This window comes from Vanderwaltozyma polyspora, genomic scaffold (assembly GCF_000150035.1).
Source record: "Vanderwaltozyma polyspora DSM 70294 KpolScaffold1066 genomic scaffold, whole genome shotgun sequence".
Classification (NCBI taxonomy): domain Eukaryota; kingdom Fungi; phylum Ascomycota; class Saccharomycetes; order Saccharomycetales; family Saccharomycetaceae; genus Vanderwaltozyma; species Vanderwaltozyma polyspora.
In genome coordinates this window covers 88,755-106,369 of record NW_001834648.1, presented here as the reverse complement: position 1 = coordinate 106,369, position 17,615 = coordinate 88,755, and the positions used below count along the sequence as shown (strand labels likewise).

At 30.2% G+C, this 17,615-nt stretch overlaps 4 protein-coding genes and 1 further gene across 4 annotated transcripts, besides 2 other annotated features; 2 read left to right on the top strand and 3 right to left on the bottom strand.

Annotated features, from left to right (window-relative positions):
• Positions 1 to 2,757: 2,757 nt before the first annotated feature.
• On the top strand, positions 2,758 to 4,800 carry Kpol_1066p52 (uncharacterized protein; the record flags this gene model as incomplete). The annotated part of the gene is made up of 1 exon (XM_001644292.1): positions 2,758 to 4,800. The coding sequence occupies one exon, from the start codon at positions 2,758 to 2,760 to the stop codon at positions 4,798 to 4,800; it is 2,043 nt and encodes a 680-aa protein (XP_001644342.1).
• Positions 4,801 to 5,152: 352 nt separating this feature from the next.
• Positions 5,153 to 6,826, bottom strand: Kpol_1066p51 (uncharacterized protein; the record flags this gene model as incomplete). The annotated part of the gene is made up of 1 exon (XM_001644291.1): positions 5,153 to 6,826. One exon carries the CDS (start codon positions 6,824 to 6,826, stop codon positions 5,153 to 5,155), a length of 1,674 nt encoding a protein of 557 aa, XP_001644341.1.
• Positions 6,827 to 8,688: 1,862 nt separating this feature from the next.
• Positions 8,689 to 9,471, bottom strand: THO1 (Tho1p; the record flags this gene model as incomplete). The annotated part of the gene is made up of 1 exon (XM_001644290.1): positions 8,689 to 9,471. The coding sequence occupies one exon, from the start codon at positions 9,469 to 9,471 to the stop codon at positions 8,689 to 8,691; it is 783 nt and encodes a 260-aa protein (XP_001644340.1).
• Positions 9,472 to 11,252: 1,781 nt separating this feature from the next.
• Positions 11,253 to 12,566, top strand: CEM1 (fatty acid synthase CEM1; the record flags this gene model as incomplete). The annotated part of the gene is made up of 1 exon (XM_001644289.1): positions 11,253 to 12,566. The coding sequence occupies one exon, from the start codon at positions 11,253 to 11,255 to the stop codon at positions 12,564 to 12,566; it is 1,314 nt and encodes a 437-aa protein (XP_001644339.1).
• Positions 12,567 to 12,833: 267 nt separating this feature from the next.
• Positions 12,834 to 13,481: a sequence feature (similar to hypothetical protein; correction of possible frameshift sequencing error~similar to Saccharomyces cerevisiae FCY22 (YER060W-A)).
• Kpol_1066p48 lies at positions 12,834 to 14,437 on the bottom strand (the record flags this gene model as incomplete).
• Positions 13,484 to 14,437: a sequence feature (similar to hypothetical protein; correction of possible frameshift sequencing error~similar to Saccharomyces cerevisiae FCY22 (YER060W-A)).
• Positions 14,438 to 17,615: the final 3,178 nt, after the last annotated feature.

Here is a 17,615-nt window from a genome sequence, read left to right as displayed (position 1 = left end):
CATTAGTATAATTGTCATGTATACTCTCAGTCTCTATTAAAATATTAAATCAATTCTTGTCTGAAGCTGTTGTACATAGGTGCTACTATATTTTTATAAATGTATCTTGAAGAGAAAGTGTCAACACTTCGTTTGTTTAGTGTATAATCTGACAAAGAAAGAGATGATTGCAAAGCATTGTACCGTAGCAAGAAGTACCAGTAATAAATCAAGTTACGAGGCACTTGAAAAAGAAAAAAAGACCCAAATATAAAAAATAACAATCTCCTAGTAAGAATCAACAATGTACAGTAGTGTTAGTTGTTAAACGGTAAGTGGGCAAAATTTTAATATGGATAAAGAGAAAAATACAATCATTCAAAAGGTATACAGAAACTTATCCGGTTTATTTTAATCGTGTTCAATTTAACATACTCTTTCCGTACTTCACATTACTGTAGTCAGCTTTAGATCAAAGTTATTGAGTATTTCCAATTTTACAGTCAAAAGCCAAAACAAAAATAATAAATGAAAACAGCAACAGGAAATTGTTGACAATTCCCTGAGCTGTCAGCAAGTTCTTTGTACGATAGTTTTGTCTTGTTAAATTTAATTATCCGTTTTTTTTGCTATAATTTAAGTTAACTTGGTTAGCCTAGTTATCTTGTCGATTGAGAGAACCTCTAAAAAAAGTTTTCAATAGAACGAAGCAATTAATAATACCCTGTAGGAGGTTAACAAACTTCAATACCAAATGAAGTTGGCAACAAGATATTTAAAATTTTTTCTTCATTGCCTATTGATATCTCTCTGCACTTTGGCTGCATTTCTAAGTCGATTTCTTTTTCCCATTGCTTACTGCTTTTATTGTATTGTCTGGTTCTGTCCGATAATGTCTTGCACTGTACTTTTTTCTGATAATGATGTTTTTTGTTCATCGTAATGGCTATCAAAGATTTTGAATATTAATCACCCAACTATCTGTATAATTACCGTATAAGTGACATACACATACCTACACCCTCCACCTCCTCTCTTGACCCCCCATACTCAATACCTTAAGTTACAATCAATTTCCAACTTTCGAATTTCCATTTTTCAACCTTATTGGTAAATGCTGGGAATCAACATCATTGATTGATTTTTTTTGCTTTGTACCTGGTTTTCTTTTATGTTTGACAATTACGATTACACTAACACTATTACATTTCCCACTTTTTGTCTACCGGTTTTCCTTATAGGTTGTCTCATTTCTACTTTCATCTATCCATCTACCTATCACATAGTGTTTTCTCTCTTTCTCCCTCAGTTCTTTCTTAAAAGTAGTGATACCTTCTTGTTTGAGTTCTATTCGAAGCCCAAACAAACTCACGCCCACCTCAAGTTCTGGTTCAAGTACCAGTTCTAGCTCTAGCTCTAGCTCTAGTTCTAGTTCTAGTTCTAGTTCTAGTTCTAGTTCTAGTTCTAGTTCTAGTTCTGGTTCTTCTCCCTCATCCTAATAGGTAAAATAAAATACATATATCTATAATTTCTTTTGAGTATTTCAGTTAATTCCAAGAATCACCTCTACAAAACTTTTGCTTTTTCCATTTTGCTTACCAAGTGAGAATTTTTCTATTATTAGTCGATTCAATTTGTTTAATTGTTTATAATTCTCTACCAGGTTTCCTTTTACATCATTGGGTTATTATTGTATACTCAAGTTCAAGTTCATGTATGATTTAGCTTGGATACTATTACCACTACGACTAACGTTACTCACCGTAACACTAGCTTTTTACAAGAAAAAATAACTTAGTAAAAAAAGAGCCCATCATTTCCATCATCAATCGATATCTATATGGTTACTTTGTTTAATTTCCTTTTACCTCATCATTTAATCAATCAATCAATCTTAACTATTGTCTCTTCTGTCAGTCTCTCTGTCGATAGTCCATGTATTAAGTTTCATTCAACCATTACTTCATATATTTTTCCGTTTCGTCACCTCTTTTCTTTTCTGTGATTACAAACAAACCTTCTAGGTTAAATTACTTATTAATTTGATCCAAATTTTTTTCTTGTCTACAAACCTTCTTGATTATACCAACCAATCTTTCACACACACATATATATATGTATATACTCAAACGTATTTATGTTGAATTTACTTGAAATCATATTCAATTATATTCTATCTTGTACCTAATGAATCTTTGATATCTTTTCATAAATTATTGGAGCTTTTTTGTATACCATTGTTTAAAAAAAAGCATCAATACTACTTAATACCACTTCTCCTGCTATTGTTAAATTTTATTTAATCTGTTAATAATTATTTTGATTTTACAGATACCTTTGTCGTTTGACTTAATAACATTTTTATTTTTTCATACTACTAAAATCTGTGTCCACCATTTGACTACGACTTTTGGTGTATTAATAGGCAAATAAAAAATAGATTGTTAACAAAAGGGTAATAGAATCTATTAAACCATCTGTTTCTTCCAAGTTATTAATTAATTATAATTTCAAGAGAAGTGATATACATACCCTGTTCAATAGAATTTCATTACTATTTGTAAGCTTTTTTTATTTGAAAAAAGAAAAGAAAAATAATATATTATATGTTGGTAAATAAATCATCCCAATATTTTATTTAAATTCAAATTATCATTCGTATTATTATTTTTGAATAATCTATTCTTCCTTTTTTTTTGTCATTTATTTTAGTTACCACATCACTATCCTTTGTCACGTTGCAATTATTTATTTTACCAAAGTTTTAGTTGAAAAATTATGGCATTATCAAATATAAATAATAGTTCAACAAATTTCAGGGTTTCAAAACCTTCTGCTAGTATTTCAGGAAATGGTACTACTCACAAGATTAGAGAACAATTGAACTTTAAAGATGATAAAAAATGGAAACAATTTTCGAGTAGAAGACTTGAATTAATTGATAGATTCGGTTTATCAAATAAAAAAGCAAGCGAGCAGGATTATAATATAAAACAAATAGCTACTATTTTAAGAACAGAATTTAATTATCCAGTTTCTTCTGCCTCTGAATTTGAAAAATTAGTCACTGCTGCTGTTCAATCAGTTAGAAGAAATAGAAAACGTTCAAAGAAGAAGTTCCCTACAAACCATCAACAAAACCCATCTTCGTCAAATTCATCAACTAGTTTAGAATCTTCAACAACTCCATCTGATGATGATCATAGTAGTAATAGAATTATGTCCCCTCTACCTACTCCCACCCCAAGCCTAACTCCCGTTTTAACCCCTATGCATTCAAATATTACTCCAGCCCTACCAAACTCATCAAAACCTTTTCAGCTCCCTTCAATTCAACCAAAATCAACTACAATGTCTACTTCAAATTCTGTTTCTTCAATTATTGGATCTCAAACTTTAGAATCTAATAATAAATTTCAACCAAAACCACTAATTACTACCACATCTGCTAACAGCCAATCGTATAATGATATTATAAAGTCAATCATTTTCGATATAGTCAACAATACTATTCCTCTAACGGAACAGTCTAAAAATGATAACTCAAATGCTCCAAATTTAACAGATTTTGCTTTGTCAACACAAGATCATCATTTACTATCATTAGGTCTGCATAAGACTCAATCTCAATCTCATCCCCAATCACAACCTCAATCTAAATCTCAATCATTCGAAAACAGTTCTACAAATTCCGATAAAGATCTACCATTTTTCCTAAGAGAAAAAGTATTATTGCATATTCAGCGTTCAAGAACTTGTTCAGAAATTGCTTCATCTCAAGGTTCTATTGAACTATACACCAATCTAGAACTATTAGGTGAAATGTCAATAAAATCATCAGTTTCATTTGTAGTCGAAAGATTTTTTTCAAATCTACTACCCTCATCGATGGAATATATTACTTTGAAAACTATGTCTTCAGAATCATTGTCAATGCTATCTGTAAAATTATTTAACAGCGCAACAAATAAAGATTTATTAAAGTTACCTGCTGACAATGTCCAACTAAAGGTTTTATATCTGTTATTAGGTGGTATTGTTAAGGATTTTGGATTTGATCCAGTTTTATACCCATTAAGTGAAATTATTCATCACAATATAATGAAAAATTATCCATTGGTTACAAAAGAAGGGTCTAATTATACCACAAGTGATCAAACGGCTTCCCAAAGAACTGTATTATTATCTACTACATCTATGAAACCACAAATTGCAAACCAAGATGTCAATCGGAAAATAATTATAAAATTCCAAGAACGTCAACAATTATTTACTTTCCCATTATTAAGTAATGGCACTCCTACTGTATCCGAGATTTTGGAGAACTGTAAGTCTCTTTTTAATATTGTTTTAGCAACTGATCGTTTGGGAATTTACCACAATAACTTATTGATAGTAGAGGATAATGACTTAGTGAAGTTATTTAACACATTCCCTACTACAAATGAGATTGTTCTAGAAGTTAAGGAAAAAGATTCACAGTCATCTCCAAATGTCTCGAAGCCAGTTTTAAAAGTCGAATACGATTCAAATCCTGCAATTACTTCACCAATAGGACAAAACACTCCATTGGATGGTTTAAGTATGTTAAGTGCGGTATCATTACAAATTAATAAGGATGATCAGAATTCCTTGTCTACCTCATCGACTTCGTCTGTTTCGACAACTCAAAATGTTAATCAAACTAGCAGCATTTCGAAGCTTGATAATATAATTAGTAGAATGTCAAATTCTCCAGTTATCAATCCTTCGAACAAGCCGGTTGTAAAAAGCTCATTTCAAAATGGCTTACCTCAACCAATTTTCCAGCCATTATTGTAATACTAATTTTCACGATTAATCTGCCCTTTTTAGCATATGTTTGTTTTCAGCTTTGAAAACAAACATGAACATAATGAATTAATGATTCTATGATATATTTTTGTAATAAGTTATTTAATAATTATTTATATCTAAATATTTCTGAACTGTAGTCATTGATTTTGTATAATATCAATATTTAATAGAATTATTCTTTGTGATAAGTGTCGTATCTACTTTTATGTATTTCAATATAATTATTTAATGGTGGTCTATCTATTTCTTATTTTCATTTTAACAATATCTTTTTTTTAGTAAATTATTAATGCAAATGTTACAAATATTAAAGATACATAAGTATTTTAAGGATATATTATTCATTATCATTATCATTATCATTATCATTGTCGGTTGTTGATTTTTTATCTTCATTGACTTTATTCTCTATATCTGAAGTCACTGTCGAAGCTACATCCTTTGATTCACTTTGTTCCTCTTCATCTTTGTCGTTACTATTACTAGAAGAATAAGGAACATATGGATCAGTATAGGGTGGTAGCTCCATTAATTTTAATTTATAACCAAATGAATACTCTTCATCTGATAATGACTTTATGCATAAATCATAAAATTCTTTGTCATGAAAACCAATTATTGCCTTATATATAGTTCCATTCATGTATTTAATAGTAATTTTGTCATCATCGTCATCGATAGGTTTCAACTTTACTTTAGCTAATTCTTCATGATCTTCATATACACCGACATAGAATTCTCTAGTATTATTTGAAGAAGCATTGGGAGAAAGTTCATTCAATACTACGGAAAGTTCTTCATTAAACATTGGTGAATTTTTAGAGATTATATTTTCTTCAGAATTTAATAATTTAAGACATTTTAATTTTATAAAATCTTTGAGTACTGTCCATCTTAATCTACAATATTTTTCAATTTGTTTAGTCTCTATACAAAGAGATATCGAATCTAGCTTTTCTTTTGGAATATCATCCTCTTTTAATTCAGTGTCTGGCTGTAAATAAGGTGGGAAATTTGTCAATTGAAATTGCCACATTCCTCTATTTGTCATTTGTCTTCTAAAGCTTCTTTCATTAAATATCTGTCTTAATTTTTTTTTATTATTATTTGATTGATTTGTAGATTTATTTGAAATATCTAGATCAGATATTACTGCCGCTGTTTCGTTAACTAATTTCAGAATAGAGTCTCTTTTTCTTTTATTCAAAGGTAAATTACTTGTGTCTACACTTTCATTTGGTTCTGATGGCATAAATGTTTTTTGATGATATTGTTTTCTTGACAGAGTTGGTGCTGGCATCCCAAACATTGGTGCCATTGGAGGTGGCATCATTGGAGGAATGAAATTCATCATATTTTTATGCATTAAAAAATTATTAGGTTGTGCATTGTTGATTGATAATGTTCCAGGTGAAGAATGTTTTTGAGTATTAAATTTGTGACCAGGAGAAATATGCATATTTTGGGCAGAATGTGGATGAGGATGGGGATGTGGATGAGGTTGAGATGGAGGGTTCATGATATTTGGGTTCATTAGATGAGGTTGAATTTGAGATTGATTTGGATATACCGAATTGTATTCTAAAGGAGATAAAATATAAGCAAATAAATTATAATAATCCCATTGATAAGTGTTCAAAGTGAAGATTAAATGATTTAATTGGTCATTATCCAAATTATGTTTTAAAGTGACAATACAACTTTGAAATGTCACAAATGGTGGAACAATTGAAGTTAAAGGGGGCAATAACTTAATTTGTAATACATTTGAGTGATGAATAATTCCACCGATAAGGTATTTTATTTGTTTCCAAGTTTTACCTGGAGGTAAATTATCAATTTTTATTGCGGTAACGTCTGATAATTTTAAATTATTTGGATTCATTAAATTCATAGATACTTCTTCATTATGTGTAATGTTAGTAGAATCATTAGGGAAAACAATTAATTCATTTTGACTATCATTTTTATTGATATTGCCAATACCATTTGTCGGATTTTTTGTCATCATTATTTGTAATAAGCGTGGAATCGACACTTAAATGTGTAATTTAGTGAAGTAAATTCAAAAACAAAATAAAATAAAAAGAGATAAATAAGTAAATTTACCAAAATCAAACAACAACTAACAGCTGATAATAAGTATTTTTAATAAATGAATAGTAATAATATTATTAAAATTCGAGTGAACAAATTAATTTGTTGGCAATGACAGTTCGACTTGTAAAAAAAAAAATTAATTATTATAATAAAACCTGAATAGTTTTTCTATTACAACTATTGGTAACAGTAGTTAAGTCTTTTTTTTTTAAAAAATATCAATAAAACCTTAAGTTATAGTTTCAACAATAAAATTATTACTCTCTCACTAGTATGATAACAAAAATCCAATATTATATATATTCTTCCTTAATGAATGAATACCGCAAAATATAATTGATTTATTGAATCAAAAGGCTTTTAATAGACAAAGACAAAGACAAAGACAAAGACAAAGGCAAAGACAAGGGCAAAAAAAAACAGTACCAAATCAAACCAAGATAACCCAAATTATATCAAATTAAATTAAAAATAAAACAGNATTATAAATATATTTATTTATATATTAGGATAAATATATATGGGTAAATGAGTATAAGTTATCCCATCTGGTTGGCTGTATTTTAGTTTTGATCTCTTGCAGCTGTAGTTAACAGTTAACCATGCCTTTGTTTTAAATTTTTAAATATTACTATCCGCTATATAAATACTACGTCTCTCTTTTGAAAATGCATCGCCATCTACCACTTCAATATCAAAAACTTTTTTCACACAAACCCATACCATAATTTGTGCTTTCTTTAATCCTCGAATTTAATCATAAAATATGTCATAATCATAAATCAGATTAAATTAGACATGGTGGTTATCTGCAACAATAAATGGTTTGAAATTAATCGCAATGACATCAATTAATTTTGAAACCTCTTTGGTTTTTTTTTTGCTTGTTCCGTAGTTGTTAGGTGTATATGTTATGTTATCCTTGGGTCTCTTTCATTTTCCTTTCTTTCTTTCACCTTTTTTTCTTAGAGAAGAAGAAAGAGTAAGTAAAATAAAGAGAAAGAACAAGAAAAAGAGTAGAAAAAAGAGCAAGAGAAAACAGAATTTTTTTTCAAATCAACGTGATGGGAACAAGAGAACACCATAATAATACTTATTTGTCGATTCACTCATGTATTCATTCATTATATGACAAAGACACTTAAATTAACTTAATTCAACTCAACATCAATTTCTATTCCGCTTCTTGTATTAGTGTCCCCTTTTATTGACGCTACCATGAGCATCGACAACGTCTGCCTACTGGTTTAAGTTGTATTTTCGAAGGTTTCAGTTAAACATTTCGAATTTAGGATTTCGAATTTCCAATTGAGGTAAGTACATTCCAAAACAAAAAGGATAAATTGTTCCTTTAAAACAAATCAAAGTGGAAAATTTTTTTTTTAAATGAAAAGTAATACAGTACTTTACCTAAAATGATGGAAATGATTTATTTTGTTCGTTTGATTGGATTGATTGACTTCCAACTGGTACCTCTAGGTCATCATCATCTTGCTTATTTTTTTTTTAGTAAAAGACAATATCTAATTTATATTTAATTTTTGTTTTTTAGTTATTTAGTTAATTATACAAGTAAATTATTTCTATGTCAAGCTACACATATCTATACATCCTAACTAAATATACATTAATGTAAAAAATATATGTGTAATAATGATACAAAAATAAATTAAAACAAACACATAAGGCAATTCAATTATTGATAAAATAAAGAAGAGTTTTATTAATATTAGTATTATTATCATAATTATATAACTATAATTAATCAATTAATTAATAGTTATATTGGGGCCCATTTCTTCTTCTACCACCGTTATTACGTTGATAACCTCTTGAATTTGAAAACCCACGGTTTCTATTGTCATTATTATTGTTGTTGTTTCTGTTGTTACGGTAATTCTTATCAACCCTTTGATTATTTGATCTATTACTATTATTTTGTCTCTTATCTATAGTTTGTCTTGGTTTTGGTGGTTCTTTAACTAATCCCAATTCCTTAGCTAATTGAGTTTTCATATCAAGACCAAATTTTTCAACACGTACAATTAATTTTTCCAATGAATCAATTTCTGATTGTTCCTGTCCAAATTTTTTAGCACGGTGTAATTTCTTATTTAATAGATCTAATGCCATTGCCTTTATTTCTTCTTGGGTTAGAACCTTCTTTTCTTCTACTTTACTTTCAACTTCTTCAGTTTCTGCTTCTTTAGATTCAGTATCGTTATTAGCATTTTCTTCCAATACCACAGCAGCAGAAACTCCAGTTTCAGCAGTGGTAGCAACATCAGAAGTGGCTGAATCAGCGACTTCTTCAGTAGTAGCTTGTTCATTTGGTTGGGGAACAGTATTAGAGTTTACATTTTCGTCATTTAGAAGATTCTTCAAACCAGCACTACCACTGCCGGTGGTAGTGGAAGCAGGGTTAGTGTTTGTTGTAGTAGAGTCATCCTTTTCTAATCTTTCGATCAATTCATTTTTCAAACCTTGTGTAGATAAATTTCTATCTCTCAATGTATCTCTTAGTTGAGCAACAGTTAAGTTTTTATAATCAGCCATGTCTATTATTTTTGCTTTGACCTTTATATATTTTACCTAGTAATAAACGCTATCCTTGAATAACTAAAAAATGTATTAGAACAGCTTTTGATACCTTCTATGAAGTTCAAACGAACAATCTCAAAGAACAATTAATACTAGACCTTACGAATCGATCTCGAACCAAATTTTAAATTAGGTTATAAAGCTCTGATTGTAAATTTTTTTCAATCACATATATATGTTTTGGTTCTTCTTAGTCGTTCGTTATCCATTCTGACAATTGTTTAAAGTGTTTATTCAACACATTTCACCAAAAACGTACAAAATGCTTAGTAGTTAAGAAATTCTTACAGAAACACCGTCAAAGACCAGTAGAAGGTATAGGAGACACCATGTCAAAGAGAGGGTAACTAATTTATTAAATGTAAGCGTGTTTTATGTATGTGTATGGAGTGTATACTCTAAGGACTAAGCTAATTTGTAAACAACTTGATAAGCCACCACTTTAAGATGGATCGTTATATTTAGATTGTTTTTTTGTTACACTACATGGTATTGAATTGTATTGTCTGGACCCTATACAGGAACAACGACACAGATAAAGATAATATAATATATATATCTACTGCTTATTTCTGGACGTTTTTACAAACCATTTATTATATCTGAAATGTTGAGTTTTGATGTCATGTGATTAAAAATAATGGAATTTGATGTAGGGTAATTTATGGAATATACTAGATACCGCGTCTCTAATAAATGTAGAGCACAAGGACACAGGCAAGTTTCAGAATTATATTTAGATCCATCGATTAAGGTAACTAGGAAGTATGAAAAGACTACTATATCTGGAGAAGGAGAGATAAAAGAGTATGAAACATCATTATAATATTGAAAAATAGTATAATTTCACTCTTTGGCCATCGGATTCCTAAATAACTTAATCTGAAGGATAAATAAACCAGTTAAATTAGTTAAGCTAGTTGAATATCTTCAGCTGTTGAATAATCCCTATTTTTAAATGGCTAACAACAATTTACTAGATAAGTCACATGTATAATATATAAGCTCCATTACAAGAAGTTACCCTCCTATAGATCTAAATCCTAGAATATGAAAACCTATGTAATTACTCACGAAATGACTTTATTAGGACAGATAATACAACACAGATTATATACACTAAGCCAAGAGGGTAGCTCAATCAAGAATTTAAACAACAAAACGAATCTCATAATCTCATAAATTGATCGTATTTTCAAATACTTTCATAAAACAATTGATTCTAAAGATATTCAATACCTTGCATCATTTAAAAATAAAAAACATTAATGACATAAATATAATTACCGTCAAATTACTATCATTATCCGATGAAATGGTTCCTCTCCAATTTAATCCACACACATATTATTTTAATAGTTTACGACATCATTAATATAAATTCCCAATGAGATATCCTGGTCTTTTTTATCATTATTTAATTGACTCTATTATTCTTGGATTTTTCCATCAAATGTTAAGGTACGGTTTTAGATTTAAAGTCATCGCCTTGAAAAACTATTAATATATAAAGATATATATAATAATAGGTACCGATATGAACAACTGAATAAAGGATTGCTCGAACGTTCTACCTTAGCATATACCATTTTATATCAATTATTTGACTATAATGTTTAATTCATGTTAGCATATTCTTAGTTGCACTAGTAGTTTCCAATTTTATTTATATCTGGAAGCAGTAGCAGCAGCTACATAGTCAAGTCAAACAATAAGAAATTTAATTATATCATACTATGTCTAGAAGAGTGGTGGTTACTGGGTTAGGGTGTATTTCACCACTGGGGAACAGTGTTCGTGAATCCTGGTTGAACTTATTAAACTCCAAATCTGGTTTGGTTAATTTGAAATCTCTTCCTGAATATGAGTCAGATTATAAGCCTTTTATTAAAAGTGTTCCGGAAAGTTTATCAGTAGGTAAAGCTTACTTTACAACTACTCATAAAGACTTATTTTCTGATGAAGATGAGAGAAGATTAGCTAAATTCACAAAATATGCAATTGGTGCAACTTACGAGGCTCTCGAAAATGCTAACCTTTTAAAAAAGAATACCCTACAGATTGATGAAACTTTAGTGGATTTAAATCGATTTGGTTGCATCGTAGGTTCTGGAATTGCCTCGATCGATGAGATTTACACTTCTTCAATTAAATTCCATAATGAACATAAAAGAGTCAATCCTTTATTTATACCTAAGATACTTACAAACATGGCAGCCGGTAATATTTCAATTAAATTTAAACTAAAAGGACCATCCCACTCGGTTTCAACCGCTTGTGCAACTGGTAATAATGCTATTGGTGATGCTTATAATTTTATTAAATTAGGTATGCAAGATATTTGTGTAGCTGGTGCAGCTGAAGCTTCACTTCATCCCCTTTCACTTGCAGGATTTGTAAGAGCCAAAAGCATAACCAGCAACGGTATATCAAGACCATTCGATGAAGAAAGATCTGGATTTGTGTTAGGTGAAGGTGCTGGTATTGTAGTTTTAGAATCGTTAGAGAATGCTTTAAAGCGTGGTGCCAATATTATATGTGAAATTATTGGATATGGTATTAGTAGTGACGCTAACCATATAACTTCACCACTTCCAGATGGAACAGGTGCTCAAAGAGCAATAGAAATGGCCATTGGTAACTCACGTAGATCAGAAATAAAATACGTAAATGCTCATGCAACCTCTACCGTTCTTGGAGACAGAGCAGAGTCAAACGCTATAAGAAATGCAATTTTTAAGGACACAGATAATGACAACCATATTAAAAATGAAATTTACGTGTCTAGTAACAAGGGTTCAATGGGCCACCTTCTAGGAGCTGCTGGTGCTGTTGAAAGCATTTTTACAATTAAATCAATTCAAAAAAATATAATTCCTCATACCTTAAATTTAAATAAATTGGATCAAGAAATCCAAGAGTCATCAGAAGGAATGACATTCGTTAAAGAATCTCCTAAGGAAATAGATAATTTAGAGATGGCTTTATGTAACAGTTTCGGATTTGGTGGTATTAACACCACTTTATTATACAAGAAGTATAGACCCTGAATTTCATTGTATGTAAATAAAAAATAATCGAAAACTATATATTAGACGAAAAGAGTCAAATTTATTAAAAATATTAAGGAACATAAGATATCCAATAAACTCGATTTGAATATTCTCTATTATTAATTATTCAATATATTTTAATATATATTTACAAACCCATATTATTTTTTATATCTATCCTGTATAAATGTTTGTATATAATAATGCTGTATTTCTATCAATAAAATGACCTTTAATGAATGATTGGACTAAGTATTACCTCAATTAACGACCAAAACGTTTCAATTCTAATGGTCTCAAAATAATGTATACGATGAAAGCCCATCCAGCACCTAATTCAAAACCTATATCACCACCGTATTCACCTATTAGTCTACCAATTTCACCAGCCCAATAGGTTTGAACCATACCAAGGGCAACCCCAAATGCAGCTACAATGAAGGCTGCAGTACCTGCAATACCAAGTGGAAGTTTAGACTTGTCATTCCAATCTTCAGGGTTGTAATTTTTGAATGAACCTTTTCTGAAAACAAAATGTTCAGTCAATGCAATAGATACATAGATCGATAAGTTATAACTGACACCATCCATAAAATATTGAATAAATGTAGCAAAATAATAACAAGCAGGGATAGAAATACCTAAAGTGGCACCGTTTGCTGCCAATGTCCAAACAACTCTTGGAACCTTAGAGAATGGTTCCCAAAGAGCTTGCACTGATAGGGCCATTGTGTACATATTTGGAACATTGTTAGATACGGTTGACAAAGCCAATAAAACACAACAAAATTGACCGAATCCATGCAATGAATCTGGAACTAAAATACCATAAGCTACACCACCCATACCGTTAGTCTTAAATAAGTCAGACCATGGTTCATAGTTGACAGCAGCTCTTGCGGAAGCAGCACCTAAATCATAGTGAAGTATAATGGGAAAGCTAAACCAACTACCAAGGCAAAGAATACCTTGACTTTATTGGTGTTTCTTGGCATGTATACTGTGTAATCAGATGCGTATGTTGTCCAACCTGCTGCAAAACCGTAAACGGTAGTACCAAACGATAGAATAGAACCAGCAGTAGTTGCACCACTACCCCATTCACCGTTGCTAAAATGATCAGATTTTGCCAGTCTTGCAATAATAACTAAAAAGATTGCAAAGTTAGGAATCCAAGAATATTTTTCATAAGTATGAATAACACTATAACCAAAGAATGTGACCATGACGGTAATTATAATAATAACCAAACAACCGGCCCAAAGAGGCAAGTTATGACCAGAGCTCTGATTGACTACATTTAGAAGTTGGGCAGCTGCCACAGTATTAACAATACCCCAGCCGACACAAGCAACTGTATTAATCAATGCAAAGATTCTGGCGGTAAAATTACCCAAAAGAAAACGAGATAAAACCATTTGTCTTAAACTTAGTTCAATACCAAATAATGAAAAGAATGCAACAGATAAAAGACCAATGATGTTAAAGAAGAAAATGACCAAAACTGAATTACCAAAATTTAAGCCAAATACCAAAGGACCTAACCCACCAATGGAATAAGCTGGTAAAACCATATTTGCTGAAAACCACATTGAAGCAGCATTTAGTAGAGAGGAATCTGTTTTTTCTTCATCTGGGATAGGTTCAATACCTGCTGTTTCAGCATTTAAACTTGCAATAAACTTATGAAAGAATGATAGCTTAGTTTCTACGATGTCGTTTTTATAAGTTTCACTCGTTATGCTAATATTATCATAATCGTTTGAACCAGTTCCTAAGTCAATCGAATTAGAAATAGCAGAATCTGACTTAGTTGCGATTTTAACATCATTCTTTTCCATGTCACTATAACCATTTATTGAAGACATCGTTGATTAATGTATATATGTATGCCAATTATGAGGAATCTCAATTAATAAATCAAAATGACGTAAAAAACCCAGAATGTATTAAGATGATATTACAGTAGGAATAGGAGAAATTGTCACCTGTATTTGAACCTAATTCAATTTAATAATTATGCAAATGTTGTTGTAAAATACTAACAGAAATATTGAAGAACAAAATGAATCTTAATGATATTGTTCTATCAATTTTAATGTGCAGAATATAATTCGTTGCTGGTATACTAATCTACCCTTTTTAGAGAACAACTATATTGTATTAAGGTTGACGTTAAGCTTTACAGATATGTTAACTGATTGATGCAAGATATAAGAAGTCTTTAAGTATTATTTTATTATTTTAGCCTGTTACGAAGATTAAAATATAAACTTGAATTATAATATAATAAAATAAATCAATCGAAGCTAAAAATTAATGATAGATTTCACATCGATAATTTATATTAATTTTTTTTTTTTCATCTTTAACTTATCGATACTAGAATTTATTATATTTTCACCTTATGATACGAAGAAAAAAAAGGAATGGAGGCCTTCAGGACTTAATTCAAGGCAATTAGCCAACAAGAGACAGTAAGAAACCTTAGCATAAAAATGAAGAAAATTTTCTCATCAGTTATTTCGAACTGATTCAAGTTAAGCCCAAAAAAATTTATTGCAAGTATTGTTAGAGAGACCATTTTTCAAAAATTCCAAGATAAGAAATCAAGAGTTAAAAAAAAACAAGCACGTTAATATCAACTTGAAGAGAATATCCAGTACTTGGTGTATATGTATGTAGGTAAAGCCGATTATAAAATAGTACAATTAAACTACATATCTTTTTTTTTTTTAAAAAAAAGACCAAGGCAAGGCAACCTGAGTAGAACCAAGAGTGAAAAAAAATAAAATGGACGGGACAGAAAATGTGTAACCTTACAACCCTACTATTTTAGCATACCTCATAAAAATTATCTCACGATTTCGATTCTTATCTATCCATCCATTAAGAAATTATCTAGTGGTTCAGCAGTCAATTTCTGAAAAATTTGATCATTAATTACTATGATTTTTGTATTACATAACTAATACAAAAGTTATCTAATATGGAGATGGAGTTAGAGGATTAGCTAAAGTACCCTACAGAGAAGTGTCAAACGAAGTCAAATTAATTTGTTAGTTAGTTTCCTTTCCTTTACCATGGCGGAATAAAGAGAGCCTGCTTGCAAAAAAGACTACAGTAAATTCCAATTTATTATATTATGACTTCGGCTTTGAAGTTAAATTGAGTATCTAATATTATCAAAGTTTATATGCCCTTGAGGTCATTTCTTCTGATAAAGAAGCATTTTAATGGCTTTCCGATTCTGATTCTGCTTCTGCTTCTGATTCTCCTTCTACTTCGAATTTGATTTCGAATTTGAAGTTAAAATAATTTAAGTAGCGAAGAAATGCAGAAGTCAAGATGTACTCGTACATCGTTATTGGACATGAAAAGTTATTAAGGATAGGCGTGGCGTTTTGCAGTTTTAGTTTTCGAAAGTTCTGCATATATTTCTTAGTATTACTTCCTTAATTCTTGCTGAAGGTATACTTTTGAATAAGATACTGTACTTCCCTTAACACCTATACAACAACTTATCTTAACTAATGAATTCTTCATTTCTTTCTTTTTGTGTACACTTAGTGATAGCACCGCACAAGTAACGTGTGCATGTATTAAGAAAAAGAAATTCACGTAACATCAAAAGACGCGATATTTCTACTTTTTAGATAATTTCCCACGAAGTTTCTTTATAATAGTAGATACGATTGGTTAGATGCCGAGAAACAAGGCAAAAACAGACCAGCAATTTGAACCGAAAGTGTATATGTATGACCACACTCCGTACACCATTTCTCTTCATTAGAAACAAACATTACAACAGAACTAAGTAGAGTCAACTGGATTAATTTTTAATGCGAAGCCCAATACCAGACGATTAGGGTTTCAGGGTTACAGATAATTTGCCGTTATCCTTGCCAACCACTACTGTTAAGGAGGGTAACAACAGACAATGTATATCTATATCTTTTCCATTTAGTAACCCGGACTTACTCTCACCTCTCAAAACCATTATACCCGCCAATACCCAAGGACGTCAGGATAAGAAAAATAACTACTTTATATCTTCGAAAATATATCAAAATAAAGGGGAATTATCAAGTTTGTAACCTATTCATATTGAAATTTTAAGTTTATGAAACTATAAATGAATCAATGTGTTCAGAATGGTTACTAATTCCAAATAAGCACACCTGTATACATGAAAGGAAATGCCATATGTATCTTGATCTCAGATAATGATTAACTGAGACTTATTTTTTTTGCAAACAATGTCATAGATAAATATTGGCGTCAAGAAATAAATACGTTCTAATGGTAGTTCCAAAGGAAAATGAAAATTCTTCTTTCAGTAAGCAACTCCGATATATTACTATAAAGATTATAATTGAAATGAACCTCTCTAATAGAAGTATCATTCATATGGTGATGAATTACCTATATGTACATTTAATATCTCATTCATTAGATCAGATAATCTTTTTTTTGCCGCCAATGATTAAACCAAGTTTCTGTTTTTGTTTTTGTGGTTCATTATCATCAAGCATTTTTTTCGAATTGGTTTTTTTTATTCTTTGGAAAGGGAATCGAGCTTGAAGGGATTCTTATTTTTAACCATGTGACTATCACATGATTGTTTTTTTTTCAAAGAAATTATCACGTTATTAAAAATGAGTGTGAGAGAACTCGAAGCGGAAATAGTGTCAAAGTTTTTAAGGTATCACATGATTATATCAATAATTTCACATGCTAAAATGAAAACAATAGAATTTCAGATTTTAGGTTTTTTTTTTTAATGTTCAAATCAAAAATTGAAATCCTTCAATATTCTCACTTTTCAAGAGACTTTCTGCATGAAGCACAGTTCTAAATTAGATCAGATGTCTCCTTTTGGTATCTACGATCTTCTAAAAGTGAATTACCATTAATTAGTTGATCCAGTAATCCATTTGGTATTTTTTTTTAATCTTCCTTTTAGTTTCTCTAATATAGGATTTGATTGAAATAAGTTTGGCAATACCCTTCCTCTCATCCTCACTTGGGAAACTTGCGTCGGTG